At 41.7% G+C, this 18,963-nt stretch overlaps 1 protein-coding gene across 14 annotated transcripts in view; it reads right to left on the bottom strand.

Moving 5' to 3' along the window:
• ERCC6L2 (ERCC excision repair 6 like 2) overlaps positions 1 to 18,963 on the bottom strand; it is a 151,404-nt gene that overhangs the window by 25,431 nt on the left and 107,010 nt on the right. For all 14 annotated transcript variants that reach the window (XR_001895455.3, XR_001895457.3, XM_009189242.4 and 11 more), the window contains one exon: positions 6,714 to 6,895. Coding sequence is in view for 12 of the 14 variants with exons in the window: in XM_009189242.4 (XP_009187506.2) it covers positions 6,714 to 6,895 (182 nt within the window). In the remaining 2 variants the exon portion in view is untranslated. The remainder of the gene's footprint in view (positions 1 to 6,713; positions 6,896 to 18,963) is intronic.

Below are 18,963 nucleotides of genomic sequence, written 5' to 3'. Positions count from 1 at the left end.
AGAAGAGATGCCAGAGAACCCACACAGTTTCTTTCTCTTCTGCCTCTTCCTCTCTGCCATGTGAGGACACAGGGAGATGGTGGCCACCTGCCAGCCAGGAAGAAGGCCCTCACCAGAAACTGAATCAGCTAACTTCTTATTGTTGGCCATCCAGCCTCCAGAACTGCGGAAATGAATTTCTGCTGTTTGAGCCACCCAGTCTATAGTATTTTGTTATTACAATCCAAGCAGACTAAGACAGTGGGTATTGCTTTGCTGATGAAGAGTTTGGGCCAAGAGATAGAACAGCTCAATGTTTATAAATACTCCTTTGAACAAAAGTCATAGAGAGTGAGTGGAGCAGCCCATGATTAAAAATCCTAAAGTTTTAGAAATTATATTTTATGCCATAGTTCCTTAAAACATTCCTTCATTCACTCAACAAATATTTATAGAGTCTGTTATGTGCTAAGCACTATAGCAGGAACTATATAACAGCAAATAAGACTCCGGTTTCTATCTTCAAGGAGTTTACAGTTTACTTGGGGTAGACAAATGCATGAAAATCAAACTAGACTAGAGTGATAAACCCATAATGTAAATTTACCATGAGGTAAATATGGGGCGCTACTGGCATTCATAGAAAGGGAACCTAGGTCAGTGACTGGTGGTAGGCAAGGTGGGTAGAAAAGGCATCTCTTCCTGATAAGTCGGTCAGGTAATGATGAGTGAGAAGTCTCCCGGGAGAGAGGGTGCATGTACAGTCTCAGGTCCAAGATGACCTGGTTCAAAGAGTGGCAGGAGAAACTGCAAGGAAGAGGCTAAAAATCATAGGGGGTCTGTAGGCCAAGGTCAGAAGTTTGAATTTTATCTTATGCACCACAGAATCCTTAGCATAAAAGAAATTACTTTTAATGTATGTAAGTAGGAGCTTCAATACCACTTTTATTTTTGCCGCACAGACCAGGTTATATAGTTTGTGTTTCCTTTGCTGTTAGTGGTAGACCATAAAGCACACTCACAGCTTTCGTTTGTGGCTTCAGATGGGCCCATGGCTTCTAGTCCTCACTACACTATCTTGTTAACTTCCCCAAATCCAGATACTATCCATGCTTTATCAACAGCCACTTTCATCTCCAACAGAATATTTAATAACACATATACATGACTCCAAATTTCTGTCCTGGAAATTGCCAATGTTCTTGTTGGAAAGTAACAAGCATATTCTTAAGAGGTTCCAGTTTTCACTTCACATGAAATAATGAGAGATTATTCTGTTTATTAATCATCTTCAAATCCATTTTCATGGCTCTTCTAATAAATATTTGTGCTTGTAAAGATTCAGTGATTGGCCAGGTTACAAGCTGATGCCTTTTATTTATCTAAGGCTTGGTGGTGTCAGCAACTGCCAAAGTAACTTCACCTCCGCTGTGCTGGAACCGCGGCCTCAGCGGCGACCCTGCGAGCTCTGGGAGGAGAGCTGCTTCTAACCTCGTTTTCTCTGAGTAGTCTGCAAGTACACTAAGCCACGTGGTTGCTGCTTACAGGATAAGCTATAATTCAGTACTTCTTTTTTTTTTTTTTGAGACGGAGTCTCGCTCTGTTGCCCAGGCTGGAGTGCAGTGGCCAGATCTCAGCTCACTGCAAGCTCCGCCTCCCGGGTTTACGCCATTCTCCTGCCTCAGCCTCCCGAGTAGCTGTAACTACAGGCGCCCCCACTACTAGCCCGGCTAGTTTTTCGTATTTTTTAGTAGAGACGGGGTTTCACCGTGTTAGCCAGGATGGTCTCGATCTCCTGACCTCGTGATCCACCTGTCTCGGCCTCCCAAAGTGCTGGGATTATACAGGCTTGAGCCACCGCACCCGGCCAGGATAAGCTATAATTATCATTCATTTTATTTTTGCCTTCTAACTGGCTTTCCTAACTCTGGGCCTTCAGAATTTTCTCTAAGAACGTAAGGAACTGCAGGGTACAACCAGGTGGCATAAGCCAGCCACTTTGTGAAGAAAAATTAGTTAACTAGAGTAGACTTCCATAACCCATTTAGTGAAAGGGGGAAAAAAGAAACCAAAGATATGTCTCTTTCAGCAAGTGTATCAAAAGCAGTTATGTACCACGGACACAATTCAAAATCCTCCCTTTCTGGAGGAAGGGGGTGGAACACAGCTGAATTCATCTTCTGTCTGCCTAAGCTTCCGGAAGGAGAGGCAGGACTGAACACTTCGTTCAGATGATCATGTGACTGCAGTGGAGGAAGGTGCAGTCTTGATTCTATTGACTAGGACAGTTAATGGAAAAGAGGGTGGTAAAATGTACATGGTTGGACGGTTTTAATTCTACATCCCTAATTGGTAACCAAAGCCAATAAGGCACATAGTGATTGAAACACTTGAACGTGCCACTAGAACTCAACGAAGCTGACGAGTCTGTCATTGCTCTGCCCACAGCTCAAGATGCATATGCAGCATGCCGTACGGCATCGTGTCCATTCCAAAAGCAAACTCCCCACACAGCAGGTGCTGCATCAGTCACTTTCACAATGCTGATTACAACGTTTGATCTGGTGCTGGAGCTGAAGGATTTCATCAGGCCGGACAGATCAATTGCTGGAGAGAAAGGCAAAATAAAAATAGCACCATGGTGCATGCCTGACTGGAAAACCATGGGTAATTTACCACCAAGTGCAAGGTTGTGAAGGCTGCCTTCTTGCTCATCTATCATGCTGTGTGCAAGCCCAGCTGTAACCCGATGCAGCAGATAAGCAAAAGACTCAGTGCCCTCCTCTCAGCCGTCAAGCCAGGAGGCACCACAACCTCCGTCGAACTCAACCCAGCAGTGACGTCAACAAAGCCGCAGTATGACTAGCTAGCACGGGCCCTGACATCAAGCTGACACGATCACTCTTTCAACCTGGTGCCAATCCTAACCTTGGGGTCACTGACTGAGCCTTCATAAGTCAGTGTAAGCTCATCGCAACCTTTTCTGAAATGACCTCATATGTCACAATGTGAAGTTTCACTGAGAAAGGATTCAATCATGCCTCACTGCTCCCTGGTGCAGGTTGTGACATAATGAAATTCATGAGCATTGAAGGACGACTCACTGAGAAACATGAGGAAGAACTCTTTCTATTTCTTAGTCTTCTGACTCAGAGGGCACAAAGAATTAGCACCTGCAAAGCTCCCTGCTCTCTGTAAGGCTGCAAATGCACGGAAAAGAAAGCCAGATACTTCCTTCAGAGACTGCCAGTCACCAAAGGAGTCCCCTCCAGACTTACTCATCATGATGTTGAAGAGGCGGTTTCCAAACCACTTCTTAAGAAGGCACTGATGAGCAAAGAAGATGAAGGAGACTAGAAGCAGCATACAATATATCTAGGGAAGAGATTCAAGTTGCAGCTACGTTGAAGCCCGGAACAGAACAAACCAGTGTCCTAACATGGCTCTTGGAGGCAATCGAGAACAGAGAACGCATGCAAACTTGGGAGGAAAGAGGTATATGGTCAGCCTCCTGGCAAAATATTTGCCCAAAGTGAAAAGGCACACTCCGCAAAACTCCTTGTTGCTGGTCTGTCGGTGGGAGGTACGCTGTGTGGCAGTGCGGGAGGTGTTCACCTTTCTGTGCAACTACAGACAGCTGAGAGCCACACTCCAACAAGCCACGCTAGCACTCCAAAGAGCCAGGGGACAAGCTCTTCCCCGGGCAGCTGAGGAACTGGCTGCCTGGGAGTCGCCAAACCCCTGCAGGAAGTATTTTGAACCCACAGAGCCAGAGACATTTCCCACTGCCCCCAGAAGCCGGCAGGGCCAGCCCGACCACGCCCCCCATGCCTGTTCACTGCTGTCATCCATCACCACTGGCCTCTCATCTCCTCCTACTGTACATCTTGATCTAATCCAATCCCTCACCCTTCCAAGCCATCCCTCGGTGCCCCTGGAACCAACAGTCCCCCGAGTCTTCTACTTCTATGCTGAATGGTCCTGTGCTCTGATGATACTGCCTCTTCCCATGCAGCCCTTGCAAGGCAAGGATCTTGCATCTCATGGCTCTCCAACCTCAGGGTTAGTGCTTCTAGACACTGCTGCTTCCAGACCATTCTTTTCTTAGAAAACTCCTTCCCCTCTTTAACATTTATGCCATCCAGCTAAACTGTTCTCTCCTTAATCTTAAGTGACCCCTTCGTTGCTTCCTGCTAGCAGCTAAACTCTCAAGATTCTGGATTAATCTTGCTTCCCACCCCATCTCTTGCCATCATTCTTGGTAACATCAATATCCATGTGGATGTCCCGCCCAATCAATATCTGGCCCACCACTTTCTTTAGCTCACCTCCAAACTCATCTCAACTCCATGTTAGCCCCCTACTCCCAAGTTTATAAATTGCCATTGTCATTACCATCAACAGCTCAACCTCCAGTCCCTGACTCAGTCATCTCAGGCTCCAGCTCAGCTACTTGATGATCGCCCACAACAGCAATGCCGGGGGATATGCTGGTAACTCAAGTCCTGAAATTCACGGACTCTTGTGCTTTTGCACGATCCATCAGCCTCCCTTGTCCAGCTTAGGTTTAACTTTATAATCACTCCTTTACTCCTTTACATTCTACAGCTTCCTTGCTTCTCTCTCCCTTCATTCTAACCCCTGGGCAGACCCAGCCATCTCTCTACTTGTGTCTGCAACAGAGCAACTGAAGCTTGCTGAATAAAATATGCAAACTGGACAGATGATTTTCCTGAAAGTATTCTCAAATGGGAACTTAACGCCATCCAGAAATTCTAGTCCCATTAAGCCTACTTTCCTACTTTATAAATGATTTGTTTCCTAACTTCTCTCTCCCTAAATCTTTCTCTTTCTGAACTTAGGGCTTCAGTTCTCAATTCACTGAGAAAATGTCACATCTGTGCCTGTGTTTGTCCCTTCTCTTTCAACGCCTCTCAAAGGCCAGACCATGGCCTGTGGTTTGGGTACCGCCCTCCACTGCTTCCAGGCCCTCCCTCTTTCTGTTTTCACCTCTCTGACATGATCTCTTTTTTTCCTACAAGTCTTTTCCCTCAACACACAACGGGTTCTGCTATCTCAACTCTAAGACCCACCATGCCCTCCGGCTGCTGCTACTTTTTACATTCAAACTTATAGCTCCGGCTACCTCCCACCAGCAGGCACCTGCCCACTGCTTCCATCTGAACTTACAGCACCTGCCACCTCCCGACAGGGCCTGCCCACCGCTTCCATCCAAACTTACAGCACCTGCCACTTCCCGCCAGGGCCTGCGCACTGCTTCCCAGGCTGCTCCTGCCAAGGTGCCTGCTGAGTGCTCTGCTACTACCTCCAGTGGGCAGTTTCCCACGTCATCTGCTTCTGGTTCTCAGCGGTATTTGATAAAGTTAAGAACTCCTTCCTTTTAAGACCCTCTCACTACTCCTGGACTTCAGGACCTGACACTGTGCCTCTTACACCTCCTCCAGGAGGAGCTGCTGCCTCCAGTCTGTGTCTTGGGGCTTCTCTCCTCCTCTCTGTGCTCTGTTCCTAGGCTGCTCACATAGTCTCACAGTTCTGAAGACCATTTATAAACTCTATGCTGATGACTCCCAAATTTAAACCGTTAATTTAACCCCCAAACCAGAAGTAGCTCATACATACACTGCCTATTGAACCTTTCCACAGAATGTCACATTTCATATGAGCAAAAGGGAACTCTTGATTTTTTTCCTCTCTGAACTTGTTTCTCTCTGGTTTTCCCCATTCAGTACCTCCACTCTGTTGCTCGAGACAGAAAGAAGTAATCTTGTTCTCTCTCTTTCCCGAACCAGTCCATCACCAAACTGAATTCATCCACTTGGCTCTATCCTCATGGCAACCACTCTGGTGCAAACCCCCATCACTGAGTTCCTTCTCATCTACCCTTGTTCATTCTGCCCTCTTCCACAGGGAAGCTGGAACCATCTTTCAAAAAGATACATCAGATCATGCCATTCTTCAACAGTTTTCCACTGCACTTGGAACAAAATCCAAAGTCTTTCTGTAGCCTCCAAGGGTTGGCACGCTCCAGCCCCGCCTGTGTCTCTACCCTCCATCTCATGCTACTCTCTGCTTGGTTTATTCTGCACTAGGGTCACCAGTCTTCTCTCAGCTCCTTGACCACACCAAACCTCTTCCCTCCTTGGAGATGCTCCTACTCTGGTTCTTTGCATGGTTATCCTTCAGCTCTTAACACAAACGCTACCTGTGTAGACAGTCTTCCCTGACTTCCCAAAAGAAAGGTGGTTCCACGTCCCCTCCCCATTCTATTATTCTCTTTCTCTTTTTTCTTATAACACACCATTTTATAATTATTTGTAGGTTTACTTTTTAAAACTTTATGGTTTGATGCCAACCCCATTCCTCTGTACTAGAGGCTCTACGTCTGTCTTTTTTCACACTGTATATTCAAGACTCAGCACAATGCCTGGGCATATATTAGGTGCTCAAAATATATTCATTGACTGAATGAATAAAATGTACTTAAGTATATCATTTCTTTGTATAACATGATTTCCCTTTTTATGGTAATCAATTCAGGGATTAGCCTTCTAACAACATCTAAAACATTTGCAATTTATTTTTGAAATTCAGATTTTTCTGAAATATTCAGATGTCAGTTATGGTTATAATCCAAATATTTGTATATTTTACTACCGAGCTACATTTCTTTTCAGAATTATTCTTCAAGTCTAGTGTTGTCAGAGACGACGTACCTGCGGATTCCTTTTGGTGTTTCTCCAATTATGAAGGTGGTCTGGTTTGTACGGTAGACTTTTTTCTTCTTTTGGCTCACAGGGTGTGAAATGTAAAGAGGAAGTGAAACGCTGCCTTCGCTCGGTTGCTGGCCTTTCTTTGTGTGTGGCAATGTATTTGCATTCACCTTTTCTTTATATGTCTGAAAAAAAGAAAGGAAACAAAAGCTATGTCTGAAAACATAGTCACTGTTGGTCAAACAACGAGAATGTCACACTCTTTATAATGAAGTAAATCACATTCCCCAACTGACATCAATGTCAGAAGATGTTAACCTAGGTCTTTAAGAAAATGACACAGGAAAAAATTATTTTATACCTTTAAGATATAAAAGTATTGGCAATAACATGTTATTTCCGTTGTCAAGACTCGGGCATACTGATACATATGTTGATATCTACTATACCAAAGGATAAAAATTAATGATTATATACACTATGGCATAAACATAGGATATCTAAAATTTTCTAATTTAATAATTGCAAAATTATTAAGCAGTCTTTCAGTTGTCTAATTTCATATAATGGATAAATGTAAAAAATAGCAATCTTCATGTAATAAATAAATAAGAAACCACAAATCTTACATTTATTTCAACCTCTGCTGGGTTGCAAGAATATTTAGTGATTTTGAGATGCTAACTACAGTTGGCTGAATTATAGATGGAATCATAACCCTTTTACAGAGACCATGAATTGCCTGTCTAACAAATTTTACTGACAGTGAGTCAAGAAAAATAAACTTTATATATAGTCCCAGTTTTCCTGACAAGATGATACAGTATGAATAGGTAGAGAGTCCTCATCCTATTCCAAAAAGAGAAATACTAAATACAATTTAACAGTAACAACAACAAAATTACACTGGAGCTCAAAAGTAAGCAAGCAGAATGTCTAGGTGCCCCGAACAAGGAAGTCCCACAGTGGTGAGCGGGAGCTGAAGCTCAGCAGCCCTAGTAGGGTCGGTCCTTAAGTTATAGTCTACAGCACTCATGTGGAGAGCGGAGATGGAAACGGTTTAACTCCCTGCACTAAACAACAAAGAAACACAAAACAGGAATGAGGAGTCAAATTTGCAAATTAAAGCCAGGAAAGCCAAACCTGGGACACAGGCTAGAAGCAGACCACTTTCTTACTCTAGATAGAAAGAATCACTGGCGACGAACAGGAATGCCCAGCCAGTGCCACGTGTGGAATGTGATTTTGTACCACCTGGTGGTATGGGAACTCTAAGCTGAAAATCAACATAAACAATTTGTCCGGAACTAGTGAAAACCACAGATCTCAATCAGGGGTGAATAAAAAATATACCATGGGAAGATTGCCATAAGCCAGAGAATGCTTTTGATTCCAATGAAAACAGGAGGAGTTCAGACAAAAATTATCAAGAACATATAAAACCTACCATCATGAAGTTGAGCATATGTAACCAATGTAAGAACTGAAATCTGAGGAATTACCTATAATAAAGCCATCTGAAAAGATATTCATTTATGAATAAATAAACACATGACAGAGTCTCACTCTGTTACCCAGGCTGGAGTGCAGTGCCATGATCACAGCTCACTGCAGTTGATAAATTGGAAGGATAAAATTACTCAGAATGAAGTGCAGAGACTAAAAAAAATAGGGAAGTTAAGAGACAGAAGACATAGCAAAGTTTCTAAAATGCCAGGAGAGAATGGAGAAGATGGAAGAGGCAATGCCAGAGGCCTGTAAAAGAAACGAATCCTCAAACCGAAAAAGGAGAAAGAATCCCTAGTAGGAAAAATGAAAATAAATCTGCATTTTGTTATATGACAGACAAAGGGCACAGCTTAAAAACTACCAGAGAAAGAGGGTAAGACATCCTACAAAGAAATGCCAAATTAGGCCAGGCACGGTGGCTCACACTTGTAATCCCAGTACTTTGGGAGGCTGAGGCAGACAGATTGCTTTAAGCCCAGGATTTCAAGGCCAGCCTGGGCAATGTGGCAAAACCTTTTCTCTACAAAAAAATACAAAAACTAGCTTGCTGTGGTGGCATGGCCCTGTAGTCCCAGCTACTCTGGAGACTGGGTTGGCAGGATGGCTTGAGCCCAGGAGGCAGAAGTTGCAGTGAGCCAAGTTCGTGCCACTGCATTCCAGCCTGGGTGACAGAGCCAGACCATGTCTCAGGAAAACAAACCACCAACCAACAAATAAAAGCCAAACTAACATCAGGCTTCTCATTAACATCACAATCCTATCCACCAAAAGAAAATGGGGTGTCTTCAACATGCGGAAAGAAAAAAAAAAAAACCTGTCAACCTAGAATTCTATACCCAGTTAAACTATCATGTAAGAACTTTTCAGACATACAAAGACTACTAGAATTCATTAGATTCTTGCTATTGATATACTTTTTTTTTTTTTTTTTGAGATAGGGTCTTGTTCTTTTGTGCAGGCTGGAGTGCAGTGGTGCAACCATAGCTCACTGCAGTCTCAAACTCCTGGGCTCCAGTGATCCTCCCACCTCAGTCTCCCGAGCAGTGGGGACTGCAGGCATGAGTCCACAGGCCCAGCTAATTTTTGTATCATTTTATAGACACAGGGTCTTGCTATGTTGCCCAGATTGGCATGGGTAACATAGCAAGACCCTGGGTTCAAAAGCAATCCTTCTGCCTCAACCTCCCAAAAGTGTTGGGATTATAGAGTGAGCCACTGTGCCTGGTCTTTTTTTTTCTTTTTAATAGAAGTTCAATGGGATTTAAGCAGTGATACATTCAATGAATGTGGGCAAGGAATGGCTTTTAATTCCACAAATATTTACTAAGCACCTATTACATTCCTGCCAACATGCTATGCATTTGAGATACAAAGATATTTATATATACAAAGATTATTCCCCCTACCCTTAAGGGATTTAAAAGTAACAAGCCATTTTAAAAAATACGATTATGTTTATCTTTTTTCTTTTTTGTATAAGACATTTTCCTCTATAACTTATATTCCGGTTCATTTCATTGAAACTGACAAAAACAAGTGTATGTTCTTTAGTAACGAACCATTTCTAAGGAAAATTGACATCTTCAAAAGCTACTTGGTTCAGATGGACAAACACAAAATGCCAGGTGGTCAGGTTGAACCAGGGCTTTATATCAGTAATGTTAAAAGTACTTTCCTTAAAAATATATTTTAAAAAATTGTAACTGGGCCAGGTGCAGTGGCTCATGCCTGTAATCCTAGCACTTTGGGAGGCCAAGGTGGGCGGATCATGAGGTCAGGAGATCGAGACCATCCTGGCCAACATGGTGAAACCCCATCTCTACCAAAAATACAAAAATTGGCTGGGAGTGGTGGTGAGTGCCTGTAATCCCAGCTACTCGGGAGGCTGAGGCAGGAGAATAACTTGAGCCAGGGAGTCGGAGGTTGCAGTGAGCCAAGATCACGTCACTGCACTCCAGCCTGGCAACAGAGTGAGACGCCGTCTCAAAAAAAAAAAAAAAAAAAATTGTACCTTAAAACATTAATGGAAAGAAAAATGTTGTTAAAGTTTGAAAGATATTTGATGCATTTATTTTCCATCACAAAACAAAATGAACACTAAAAGTTCCTAATACAAAGACTCATCATCCTAGCATACCCCCAAGAAATAATCATTCATTACTATGAGATGAGATGATATTGCTTACATGAAGGTAAAGGGAGTAAGCAGAAAGAGAAGGAACTGGGCCAACCAAGAAAGTTCCATTCTCATATTTTGCAATTTCTGAAGCCATAGAGAAATCATGCCAAAGAATGGCAATTGTCAATTATTTACTTGTTTACTCTGGGTCTTTATGACCCTGGTAGCATTGCAAAGCTCACATGTATAGAGATACAGTTTTCTTAAATCAGTTTCATAACTTCTTTAGGAAAATTCAGCTTTTGCAACCATAGTTATTAGACATGTGGATCTTTAATTTTTGCCAAACATTCCACATTTTAAAATCTGATTCTTTTAGGCAATAATAAAAGGAAATTTTTTGTTTTTTTTTGGAGATGGAGTCCCACTCCGTCTCCTGATCTCAGCTCACTGTAAGCTCCGCCTCCTGGGTTCACGCCATTCTCCTGCCTCAGCCTCCTGAGTAGCTGGGACTACAGGCGCCCGCCACGACGCCCAGCTAATTTTTTTGTATTTTTAGTAGAGACCGGGTTTCACCATGTTAGCCAGGATGGTCTCGATCTCCTGACCTTGTGATCCGCCTGCCTCAGCCTCCCAAAGTGCTGAGATTACAGGTGTGAGCCACCGGGCCTGGCCAGGAAAATCATTCTTATTTAACATGGGCTCAACAGCTATCTTTTATTTTTAAAAATCTATCTAGTTTCATATTTCCATTTTAGCAGGCAACTTTTAACATTTTACTGAAACAAGGCTGTGAAACAAAATAGTTACATTAAAAATAGATTTTAGGAATCAATGTGCCATTTAGGCTTATTCTGAATGAAAGCTCTAAAGGTTACATGTATAAACTACGTATGGGTTGGGGGCAGTGTACTGGATTAGTTTCCTATTGCTGCCATAACAGTATCACAAAATTAGTGGCTTAAAACAATATAAATTCATTATCTTATACTTCTGTAGGTCAGAAGCTTGACATGGGTCTCACTAAGCTAAAGTCAAGATGTTGGCAGGGCTGCATCCCTTTTTGAAGGCTCTGGGATAATGAATTTCTTTGCTTTTCCAGCTCCTGGTGGCTTCCCACAATCCTTGTCTTGTGGTCCCCTTCAAAAGCTAGCAACCCTTCTTCTCTGTTCTTCAGAGTCAATCACCCTCTCACCACAGCCAGGAAAGGGGCTCTGCTTTTAATAACTAACGTGATTAGATTGGGCCCATCCAGATAATCCAGGATCAAAGTGGGTTGATTAACATCCTTAACTGCATACATCCAACTGACCCATCTCAAGGTCAGCTGATTCAAACCTAAATTGCACCTACAACCTTAATTCCTTTTCCTGTTTGCTGGGTAATGTAATGTATTCATAGGTTCCAGAAATGAGTCAACAGACATCTTTGAGGGGGCCATTAATTGTTTTTCACTGGCAGGGAGAGTGGGGGTCTTAACCTGGGTCCACTGACCCTCCAAATGTTCAGCAGATGGGTTTCAGGGACTTCAGAAAGCGTTATCGATGAATCCCCTGAAGCTGTATTTACACATTTGAGCATGAACACATTTTTTCAAGAAAAAGAGCCCATGGCTTTAATCATGTTCTTAAAGGTGTATGTGGCCAGAAAGAGTTGAAAAACCGCTGTTTTAAGCAGCAGTGCCATTGGTACAGTTTTCAAATATTCTTGTTTTTTGAAAAACCATATCTACTTTATAAACATTTTAGTGCTCGTTAGAAAAGTTTGTTTCATTAAAATAGTAGTCAATCTTTCACAATAAATGGTACAAGATAAATAATGCTGCAGTGCAGTTGCTATTGTAGTGACAATTATAACTTACTATAGTAGATTTGCTTCTGGACCACCACCACAAATTTTTTGGTTTCTTAGTACATATAAAAATTATGCTTACGCTATATTGTAGTCCATTAGGTGTGCATACATTATGCCACTGCTTTATCAACTAAGTTTATGTAACATTCTAAATTCTTTGTTGCTATTTCAACAATGCTCACAGCATCTTCACTAGGATAGAGTCCATTTTAAGAAACCACTTTCTTTGCTCATCCGTAAGAAGCAATTCCTTACCTATTAAAGTTTTATCACGAGATTGCAGCAGTTCAGTTCCATCTTCAGGCTCCCATTTCTAATTCTTGTTCTCTTGCTGTTTCCACCTCATCTGCAGTTAGTTCCCCCACTAAAGTCTTGAATCTCTCAAAGTCATCCATGAGAGGTGGAATCAACTTCTTCCAAACTTCTGTTAATGTAGATATTCTGACACGCTCCCATGAATCAAAGATGTTTTAAATGGCATCTAAAATGGTGACTCCTTTCCAGAAGCTTAACAACTGACTATGCCCAGGTCCACCAGAGAAATCATTATTGATGCCATTTATAGTCTTACGAAACTTATTTTCTTTCTTTTCAAATTTAATTTTTAGAGATGGGGTCTCACCAAGTGGACCAGGCTGGTCTTGAACTCCTGGTTTCAAGTGATTCTCCCAGGTCAGCCTCCTGAGTAGTTAGAATTACAGGCATGTGCCACTGTGCCTGGCTCTGTATTTCTTAAATAAGAAAGCCAAAATTACTCCTTGATCCATGGTGTTAGCAGGCATGAAAACAACATTCATTTCCTTGTACATCTCCACCTATCTCTTGGGTGACTAGATGCACTGTCAATGAGCAGCAATATTTTGAAAGGAATCTTCTTTTCTGAGTAGCACGTCTCAATAGTGGGCATGAAATATTCAGTAAGCCATGCTGTAAATAGGCAGGCTGTCATCCAGGCTTTGTTGGTCCATTTATAGAGCACAAGTGGAATAGATTTGGCATAATCCTTATGGACCCTAGGATTTTCCAAACGGTAAATTATCACTGGCTTCTACGTAAAGTCCCCAGCTGCACTAGTCCCTAACAAGAGAGTCAGTCTGTCCTTTGAAGCCAGGCACTGACTTCTCCTCTCTAGCTATGAAAATCCTAGATGACATCTTCCAACAGAAGGCTGTTTTGTCTGCATTGAAAAATCTATTGTTTAGTGTAGCCACCTTCATCAGCGATCCTAGCTAGGTCTTCTGGATAACTCGCTGCAGCTTCTACATCAGCACTTGCTGCTTCACCTTTGCAATTTTATGCTATGGAGACAGCTTCTTAGCTTAAATGTCATGAACTAACTTCTGTTAGCTTCAAATGTTTTCTTCTACAGCTTTCTCACCTTTCTCAGCTTTCACAGAATTGAAGTGCGTTAGAGCCTTGCTCTGGATTCGGCTGTGGCTTAAGGGAATATTATGGCTGGTTTGAGCTTTGACCCAGACCACTACAGCTTTCTCCACGTCAGGCATAAGGCTGTTTCACTTTCTTATCGTCTGTGTGTTCACTGAAGTAGCACTTTTAATCTCCTTCCAGAACTTTCCTTTGCATTCACAACCTGGCTGTTAGGCACAGGTGCCCAGTTTTCAGCCTATTTTGGCTTTTGAGATGCCTTTCTAATGAAGCTTCATCATTTCTAGCTTTTGATGTGAGAGATGTAAGACTCTTCCTTTAAAGTTGAACAATGAAAGGCCATTGTAGGATTATTAATTGGCCTCAATACTGTTGCATTTCAGGGAAGGGGGAGGTCTAAGGAGAGGGAGAGAGGGAAAATGGCTGGCTGGTGGAGCAGTCGCAGCACACACATTTATTAAGTTTGCCATCTTGAATGGGTGCAGTTGGTGCCCAAGACAATTACAACAGGAACATCGAAGATCATGCATGTGATCTGTGGATCACCTTAACAGATATAATAATAAGGAAAAACTTCAAAATATTGTGAGAATTACCAAAGTGTGACTCAGAGACACACAGTGAACACATGCTGTTGGAAAAATGATGCCAACAGCCTTGTGTGAAGCAGGGTTGTCACAAAACTTGGTAAAAAAGGCATTATCTACAAAGTGCAATCAAACGAAGCACACTAAAACAAGGAATGCCTATATATTAGGATTATAATAAACAAGAAGGCACTTTTGTAGGGAAAAGTTTCTTCTTCAGAGTAGCCAGAATGAGTCCACCCTGGATCTACTAACTATCCATCATCCTCTATAACTGACTTCTTACGATCACTGGATTCTTACGGTCAAGTTTTAGGGTTATACTGGTTAACAGCAGAAAAGTTCCTCATCTTCACTTAGACCGACAGTATGAAACATCCAAATGAACTTTGATAATACTCTTTTTCTTCTGAACCAAAAGTGTATTCTGTGTATTTCAAGGCATTAGATCTAAACCAAGTTGCATTATTTTCACTGAAATGATATTTATTGAAAGGCTCAACTAAAAAGTTTAGATTTTTGATATGAAAGGGTAAGTAAAACAAAATCAACTCTTAACGACTTTGCAGACAGCTATCTGTGATGTCAGTATACTTAAAAACGTAAGGAAGATTCCTCCCTACCTCACGGGCACATGATTAAATCAGCAGTTTTCTATTTACTCAGCTACATATGGAATAAATCTTCATATAGTAGAAGACTGTACTAGACTTGTTCAGAGAATGTTTAAGAAAAAAGAAACCCTCTATTAATATTCTCCAAGTAAAAAGCAATTTTGGAGGTAAGTTATTAAAGAACGGTAGAGGGCACCTAGGTAGGAATAGCAAAGGAGTGAAAAAAAGTTGACAGGGAGGAATCGTTCCCATACCCATACACTGTAACAAACGACGCAAAAAAGTTACAATCCAGGAGAGTGAGTTTCAAATGCAATCAAGAACAGCCTCTAGTTCCCATTTCCGCAGGAGAAGTATTCAGTAATCTCTGCATCTTTCTAAATCTCTGGGTGAACTCCTGGAGACACAGCTATAGCTGACAATCTGCAGAGAGAATCTGATTCATTCTCCCTGCTCATCTGTATACTCCAAGCTGCAGAGAAAGCTTGGGAGTATGGTGCACAGGGAAGCGGAACAGCCTGACCGCTGTCCACAGGAGGCTACGTGGAAGCAGTGAAATCTTTTATTAAGCAAGTGTGGAACGGATCTATCTACTGGGCTGGCTTCTCCAGAATATACCTCATGGAGCAAACAGAACACAGAGCAGTGCATGCTGAACAGCTACACCAACTCTTCCATAACCAGACAATTAGGCTTGATGAGTCAATGAGAAAACTGGAAACAAGGAGATCTTCAAAGCCACGGGAAGGTTCTGATGGCTCTGACCCATGGAGAAGCTAGAGTGGAAGGCTTAATTAAAAATTCTGATTCTAAGGTCAAAAAGGATCTGCCCATCCCAGGACAGCTCTTTGTACACCTTGTTCCTGAGCTTCACAAGACACTCTAAGGTCATCACACAAGGGCACACCGTGTGGCCACAAGCCCTCATATCCACCTGATCATGCCAACTCTGCCACAAAGCAGACAAAACAACAAAAAATTTCAGGATTTTTGCTTAAGTATGAAAATACTCAAAATCACTCAAGGTTTGTGCCTGGAGATAGAAAACATTACTGTAAACGCAGTTTTCCAATACTCAAAAAGAACCTAAGGCAACTATGAGCTATCCCTGAATTGTCTTAACCATCTGCAGAAAAGCCATTTGGTCAGAGGACCCACCACAAAAGAAGAGTCAAATTTTCTGCCTATGTTTAAAAATGATGTTCAAATCTCAAAAAAACAACAGCATTTGGATTCAAATCCAAAATCTTTTCTGCGGAGAGAGGGAGATGGAAGTTTTTAGCCTTCCTGGAAGGAGCTTATTATATAATCCAGCTAAACTCTTTTTCAATAGTGCTTTGCTTTCTGAGTCAGCCACAAAGGGACAACTTTATACTGGCTGTCCTGAGCTGTTATTTTTATTTTTAATTTTTATTTTTTTTTAAAGAATAATGGAAGTATCTCTTCAAATAAACACTTATCAAATTAAATCTGATAGAAGCTGCTTGTGGAAATTCAGCATCACTCACAGGGGTGACTCACTGTCCAGGAAACCCATCTATTTAAAATGATGCAAAGTGGCAGCATTGAGGGGAGCAGGTGAATGCCATGTGCTACAGACAGACACACAGGAACTCCGTCTCCCTGGGGGCTGCTGATCTGATGGCTCTGTGGGAAAGGGCCAAGCGAGACCATAGCAATTATCTTCACCAAAGCTTGCAGATGTGCAGTGGAAAATTTCGCTAATACCCTCAGTTCTCCATGGGAGTGCAGCCCAGGAGTAAATTCCCTTTAATTCCTCCTACAGACAAAGGCTAGAGAGGGATCGAAGCCTTTCCAGAGAGCCGTCTGAGCACTGGGCTCAGCACCATGGCCCTGGCATCCAGGCCCTACTTTGCCACTTACTCTTTCCATTTGGGGAGATTCTGTACCTTTCTGAGGATCATCTTGGGGATAATGAAAGATTTGGAGAATGGGATCTAGGAGATGGGATATTTGGATCTGGGACTCCTACCAGTCTCTTTCGTATTTAAAATTCACAATTCTACTAGTCTTTGTAGGATCTCCACTAAGTACTAATGGATAGGTCCATCACATCTTGTGGCCTTGACCTCAATTTCAAATCTCTCTAGATACTAAGTTTTATTTGTATTATCATATTTTATATAAAGACTACCTGAAGACCTCATGAAATAATACTTGTTATATGTGACCTCATATGAAACAATACCTGTTATATTTCGTATCGCTGGCAACAAAGATCACAGAAGAATGGTGCTGGTGAAAAAAAGTTAACCAAAGAAAGCCTTTCCTGGCAGGCACTCGCTGCTGCCTGTGTTTTCCAGTGGCTAGCTGAGGCTCCTCACGTCCCTCCGCCCAGGCCTCCAGCTGGGCCACTTAGGCTGATTTGATTAGAAAGCCACCAAATGGCTCTCCAGTGTCTGGGGAAGAAGATTTCAAGCACGTATCACAAATGACACTGAGACATTACAACTAGTTGTGAGATTTGATGTAATTATTTATTATTAATAATAAAGTGCTAAAATATGTTAAAGAGTCCGCTTTTTTAGTATTAGAGTTAATTCCCTATAATCACATCATCTTTACTCTCTTCTATTCTGATATGCTTTCTTTGGTTACGATTAGAGAAAGTAACGTTTTCACACACAGAAAGGCCGAATGGAAGCATACCCTGCAGAAGTGAATTTAATGATAAGGCAACTGTTTTCATATGGGTCTAAGACAGTAGTTCTGAAGCTTTTTGGTCTTAAAACCCCTTTATACTTTAAAATTGAGAATCTCAAAGAGTTTTTGTCTGCGTGGGTTACATCTACTGAAAATTTAAAGTCTTTATTAACTAATTAAAATAAAAGCCCATTACATGTTAACATAAGGAACTTTTTAAAACAAAAGTAACTGTACTTTCCAAAGCAAAAAACCAAAAAGTTAGTGAGAAGCGTGGCTATGTTTTACATTTTTACAAATGTCTTTAATATTTGGCTTAATAAAAGACAGCTGAATTCTCCTGTTTCTACATTCAAACTGTTGTGACACGTTGTTTTGGATGAAGCTTATGAAGAAAATTGGTCTCATACAGACGTGCAGTTAGAAAAGGGAAAAATATTTTAATAGTCTTTTCAGATAATTATGGATTTTCTTTTTTGACACGATACCAAAACTCAAGGTTAATTTCATTAAAAATCTGAAACCTTTCAGTAAAATGTTTATATTGTTAAAATTCATTGGTGTATCTTGAACTTTGGTAAATCTTTTCCCCATGTGTGATTTTTAATATCATTCACTGGTCATTTAGAAAATACTGATTAATAGAGTTATGCAGATCTTCAAAACATGGACACATTTAATTGTACCACGTTAGAAAATCACTTTTGTTATCATCAGAAAAACAAGTATTGGGAAGATGTCAATGCTATGGTAGTAGACACAAGCTTTGCAGTATTTTAACTTTCACTTGAAAGCTTGAATTTTATCACTGGCAACAAGTACTGCCCATTGTTTTCCTTGAAGTGACATGGTCAATAAGTTCATTTTTTTTGAGGAAGTGCCAAATACCCAAGTCTGAATAACCCGCCTGTCAGTCATTCTTCCAAATGGTGTTCCATAAAAAAGCAGCCAGTTCAATGTGCAACTCAAACAATCATTCAAGTGCTTTATGCATACTTCCCATTTCATCATACAGAATACAAAAAAGATGGGCTTGTAAAGGGTTAAGATTTGCTAAAATTAATTTTGCTGCTTCCTCGAAGATATTCATAACAGAAAGTAGTTTTCTTTTCCTGCAACAATGTGGTGGTAAAAAATCCATTAACTACTAGTGATACAGAAGGACTGGGCTCCCATCTAAACCCCACCCTTAAGCCCAGCCTGGATCTGTGGCCCTACGTGGAAACAGCTGACCCCGTTTTTCTACCCAAACGTTGCCTTTTTGGCTTGCCCCTGCCCCTATCCTGGGCCCATAAAAGACTTAGCTGGCAGAGCAACACTAGCAGCTGAGCGGCAAGCAGGGAAGCAACTGGGCATCGGAGACTACGGACAGATGCAGCTAACTTCAGCCAGTGCAGCTTGGAGAGGGGCCTGGTCGGAGACAGCCAGGCTTCAGGAGAAAGATCACCTTCCCATCCCCTTTCCAGCCTCCCTGTCTGCTCAGAGCCGCTCAGTGCTCAACAAAGTCTTCCGCATGCATC

The sequence above is a fragment of the Papio anubis genome, chromosome 13 (genome assembly GCF_008728515.1).
Source record: "Papio anubis isolate 15944 chromosome 13, Panubis1.0, whole genome shotgun sequence".
NCBI lineage: Eukaryota > Metazoa > Chordata > Mammalia > Primates > Cercopithecidae > Papio > Papio anubis.
The sequence above is the reverse complement of the archived record's forward strand: the minus strand, read 5'-3'. Positions and strand labels throughout refer to the sequence as shown.